This window comes from Austrofundulus limnaeus, unplaced genomic scaffold (genome assembly GCF_001266775.1).
Source record: "Austrofundulus limnaeus strain Quisiro unplaced genomic scaffold, Austrofundulus_limnaeus-1.0 Scaffold1000, whole genome shotgun sequence".
Classification (NCBI taxonomy): Eukaryota; Metazoa; Chordata; class Actinopteri; order Cyprinodontiformes; family Rivulidae; genus Austrofundulus; species Austrofundulus limnaeus.
In genome coordinates, this window is record NW_013953402.1 from 377 (window position 1) to 2,815 (window position 2,439).

At 38.9% G+C, this 2,439-nt stretch overlaps 1 protein-coding gene across 1 annotated transcript in view; it reads left to right on the plus strand.

Moving 5' to 3' along the window:
• Positions 1–1,526: 1,526 nt before the first annotated feature.
• Positions 1,527–2,439, plus strand: part of acss2 (acyl-CoA synthetase short chain family member 2) — a gene marked incomplete at its 5' end in the record, with an annotated part of 62,040 nt that continues 61,127 nt past the window's right edge. Inside the window, 1 exon segment of the mRNA XM_014030115.1 lies at positions 1,527–1,745. Within this exon segment, the coding sequence (XP_013885569.1) occupies positions 1,619–1,745 (127 nt within the window).

Below are 2,439 nucleotides of genomic sequence, written 5' to 3' on the forward strand. Positions count from 1 at the left end.
CCCTCAGTTTAGCAATCCGTGCGCACGAATTTCCGGCGGGTGTTTTTCTTTTTTCACCACTGACCCCCGGTGGGCTCCGTAAGAATAGCATTGGACCTAGAGGTAAATTTTATTGGAGAGCTCAAATTGAAGACATAAACTGGAGAAGGGTCTGCTCTTACCTTACAAATAYTGTATGTCWAACAAAGCCAAAGAAGTACATTTTAAAATTTTACACAACATACAGTATATCCTGTGAACTGTATCATWGCTAAATTCTCAGATGTTGCTGACTCCTGCACTTTCTKTAAAAAAGTTCCAGAAACAACTTCACACTTGTTTTTCAGCTGTGACATAACTAAAACATTTCGGAGCGACTTAGAGTCTCACTTTATACTAGAAACTAAAATTGTATTTTCATTAAAACTCAAAGATATTATTTGCTATTACAGTAACTCTGAAAACAGTCATTTTGAGCACATGCTTAATTTTGTTATTATATATGCAAAAATTTCATTCATAAGCAAAACTTTGAAAAGTCTGTACCTAATATAACTCATTTTATTTCAGAGCTAAAGTCGCTGAATAAATCCCTTAAATTAATTAATAATAAGAAGAGTAACATGTTTATTTCTAATTATGATCTATTTTTCCCTGAAACCTCTGAATAATGTATTTATATATATTTTTCCTATTTAATGAATTAGTTTTTTATTAATTTTTTGTTTTCTAGTTTTTCTTTAGTAGTTCATTTTATTCTGTATGCTATATTGTGATGTAATACATGGTTGTTATGTAATTACTGTATTACTTTTGTATCCCTGATACACTCATTACTTTACTTGCTTGTCCTTGTTCTGATTCATATTTCAATAAAGTTATAAAAACCACCAGCAGGTGGCGGTAAAGCACATTACATGTTGTTTACTGAGGGTGCAGCACCTCACAACAAGCACTGAAGAAGAAGAAGAAGAAGAAGAAGAAGAAGAAACGGCCAAGTGTCAACAACAGGACACAAACATTATTAAAGTTTTCAGTTTATCGGAAGGTATAAACAGTATTGTGCTAAATGAAAACACGTTTATATGTACTTAGTCGATATGTACTTAGTAAATATAGGTCAATCAAAAAGTTATTTTTGCACGCGACACTGCGGTGTGAGCTAGTTGAGCATGTTAGCTTAGCCAACAACTCTTAGGTTTGTGCAGAATTGTCACAATGTGCTGGCTCTGAGGTCCCGGACCTGCACCAGAACCGGTCCAGAGTTTACTGTTCTGTCTCAGCTGTTCGTCCTGGGTTAATTTATAGCTGCTGAGCGTTAACGGGGTGATGAAAAGTGAAAAACATAATTCTTTAAAACAAGGAAGTCTGAATGGATTTCGACATTGCTAGCTTGAGCGCTAATGCAGCGAGGTTTTGCTATTCGCGCGAGACTGGATGTATGAACGTGAGCTCAGTGTGGTTTCCGTGTACCGTGTAGGATCAGTGTGTTTATGGAGCTGCTCAGACCAGGTCCATCACATGTTGTTATTATTATTTATCCACAGTTTAACCTCGGGTCTGAGCTCATCTGAAGGAGGTTTCCTGTCACTGCAGCACTCAGCCTCTCACCCACGGTCCTGGAGGGATTGAAGCCAACATGATTCCCGACAAAGTGCCGGAGGAGGACGTCTTCCTCGGGTCGGAGGACTTGAAGAAGGAGGCTCACGTCCCCAGCTTTGAGAAATACAAGGAGCTGTACCACGAGTCTGTGGAGAACCCAGCAGGTGGGTCAGAGCGTGCTGTGTGTCCTCCTCATGCTGTGTGTCCTCCTCATGCAGTGTGTCCTCCTCATGCAGTGTGTCCTCCTCATGCAGTGTGTCCTCCTCATGTAGTGTGTCCTCCTCATGCAAAGTCCAAGCTCATAAAATGATCCTTATCAGTGTGAAAAACAACTGAAACTAGACATGGGTTTTTACGATTAAAAACAAGTGTGCATTGCCTTGTAGCATGTCTTTGCCTGCAGCAGTGGACTTGCAGAATTAAATGTGACCAATTTCAAATGTATTTTCTATACCAGCTTGTGCTTGTAAAAAGGGTAATTGTGTGACAATATGAAGTTAAAGTTGCTGTTGCTGGGTTTCGAACCCTGATCTCGTACATGAAAGCCCATGGCGCTAACCATGAGACCATTAGAGCTGTGGTACAGGGTGAGGCCAGGGTTTGGTTTGTATGTGTGCAGAAAGTGGCTACATTGCCAATGTAATGGTTGTCACTAATTTGAAAAATATTACAACAACAAAGCAATATTTGGACAATATTATAGTAAAACATCAAAATACAATCATATTAGTATTGTAAACACTGAACTATTGAGATTAAACATAAAAAAATCTATGGTGCAGTACCAAGTTGAGTACAGCTGGGGGCAGTATTGGACCATTACAAGGCCCCATTGACTCCTATTATAATTTATTAAAC